At 33.9% G+C, this 2242-nt stretch overlaps 1 protein-coding gene across 1 annotated transcript; it reads right to left on the bottom strand.

The window, feature by feature from the left end:
- Window positions 1-1077: 1077 nt before the first annotated feature.
- LOC129315218 (protein EPIDERMAL PATTERNING FACTOR 2-like) lies at window positions 1078-2008 on the bottom strand. Its single transcript, XM_054958785.1, has 3 exons — window positions 1807-2008; window positions 1654-1703; window positions 1078-1508 (listed from the first exon to the last, which is right to left on the bottom strand). The coding sequence occupies exons 1-3, from the start codon at window positions 1907-1909 to the stop codon at window positions 1326-1328; spliced, it is 336 nt and encodes a 111-aa protein (XP_054814760.1). The 5' UTR covers window positions 1910-2008; the 3' UTR covers window positions 1078-1325.
- Between the last annotated feature and the right edge of the window lie 234 nt (window positions 2009-2242).

Consider the following 2242-nt stretch of genomic DNA (forward strand, 5'->3'; position numbering starts at 1 on the left):
GTGGACCAGCGCCCGTGCTTCAATTGGGCCGGACTTGTACAACTAGGCCCGCATGTTATACTTACCATCAGCCAACTTAATAATTTTTATTATTCTTGACACCATTAAATTTATGTTTTTGTTGAGTTTGGAATTATTTTATAACTCAATTCTTTAATTATAATTCGCTGCGACTCAGTCCCTCAACTATAACTCGTTGCGACTTAATCCCTCAACTTTTAATTCACCTATAATTTGATCCTTATTTTTTATTTTTTTAAAAAATTTCTTATCAAATACGAGGGATAAAAAATGCTCATATATTATTTTAAAATACCCTCCTCTTGTTCATTAATGTGAGATATAAGTTAATATAAAAATAATTAGCAGAAGTTAAGGGACTAATTCGTAAGTGATTCAAAAGTTAAGGGATTGAATCATAGGCGAGTCATAGTTGAGGGACTGAATTATAGTAAGTCATAATTGAGGGACTGAGTTACAAATGATTTAAAAGTTAGAGGATTAAAAGATTAATTTTTTATTATTTCTTTTACTGGCTGCTCATTATAACCCTGAAGTAATTCAAATTGCTCCCCTGATACTAAGCTTATAAATCTCGCTCTGTCGCTTCTTACAAATGTTTCTTGAGTCAGTAACTTTAACTTACGTAAGTGCTACATTCTTCCTTATCCTTTTCACAAGACTATGCTAACTATTTTTCTGAAGTTAAAGAAATTAGTTAAAATTAATTAAACATTTAAAATTTTTACAACTTTTCAAATTACCATTTGATTAGTATAGTTTATTGGGAAAAGATGATGAACAAACTATTACAAAGAGGCAAGGGCATTTTTTTTTTTTTTGTAACTTGTAAGGTTTACTAGATTCAAACTGTAGCTAACCACAAAAATATTTTTAGATGTTAGTTATAAATGTTTTATTAATTTCTATAAAAATTCTATATTAAAAATAAATGAACATGTTTTATAAATAGGATCAGACCATACACAGGCTTGATATAAACAAACAGGTGTCTGACATGGACAAAATGCAAAAACTTGTGCCAATGATGTAATCAACTAATAATGCACACATTCATAGTCCAAAATGGGACTGTCAAAATCCAATTATAATATGGAAGAGGTAAAGAACCCACTATGCTATACGAACTCTTAAAGATAATCTCCTAATAACTACCCACTCTTCTTCAAGATCATAACAGAAATCCAAATGGTATCAAAATGCTAAAATCTCAGAGTTAATAACAAACAAAAAAAAAAAGAATCCTGGGCTTGGCAGGAATAAAGAAACCCAGAACCCAAAAAAAAAAAAAAGGGCTTGAAAGATCAATTGGAGGGTACATGGTAGTATTTGCCTCTGCAGACACACCTGTAAACTATAGGGCAAGACTCTGCGGAGGAGCACTTGAAGCTCACCATGACCCTCTTGCAAGGAAAACATGGCCCACATGCATGCGAGCAATCTGGTAAGGTCGATCCTGTCGGATAAAGCTCCATTCCCAACTCTTCCTGCAAAGCACAACAACCCACTTCATTACTCATTCTTAATCTTATGTATATATTTATATATATCAGTATAGTAGTTGTCTATGCAGTAGCAGCTAAATGAGTTCATGAACAGTAAAATCACGAAGCTGTTGGGAAACAAACAGACCTTCTTATCTGCATTTGCAGGTTTCTGTTCTTGCAAGCTGACCAGCTCATCTGGTAGAGGAAGGAGCAAAAGCTCACATAAATATTCATGAACTAACAACTGTGATGGTCTTGGGGAACAATAACAGTGAAGAACAAATTAAAAGACACTTACTTTGACTTGGAATCATCCTAAGACTCCGAGCAATGGAGAGCAGCATCAAAAAGACCATGATGAGAAGGAAAGATCTGTGGATTGGAAGTGAGCAAGTGTTCATAGCTGCAGAAACTATAGAAACTCAAGCACTATGAGGTCAGTTTTCATCAGAGAAATAACGAGGAAGCAAGCAAGCTAGCTAGTGAACAAGAAGGCTGGAAAAAAGCTGTATGTACTTTGAGGAGGATATGATTCCATCTGAGGATTATTCATTATATACAGGAAGATGCAAATAACGAGGATCAGTCTTAAATGTGGAGTGAGGTACATCTGATGCGTTTCACATGATCCACAGTTGTTTTTCAAAGTTTCACAAGTTTTGGTGAGTTAACCCAAAATGAACTACATTTGTTATCTGAAACTGTAAATGAAGGAAAGGCTATTTATGAATTTT

Source organism: Prosopis cineraria, unplaced genomic scaffold, assembly GCF_029017545.1.
Source record: "Prosopis cineraria cultivar Desert tree isolate PC_DT_omini unplaced genomic scaffold, ASM2901754v1 PC7, whole genome shotgun sequence".
NCBI lineage: Eukaryota > Viridiplantae > Streptophyta > Magnoliopsida > Fabales > Fabaceae > Prosopis > Prosopis cineraria.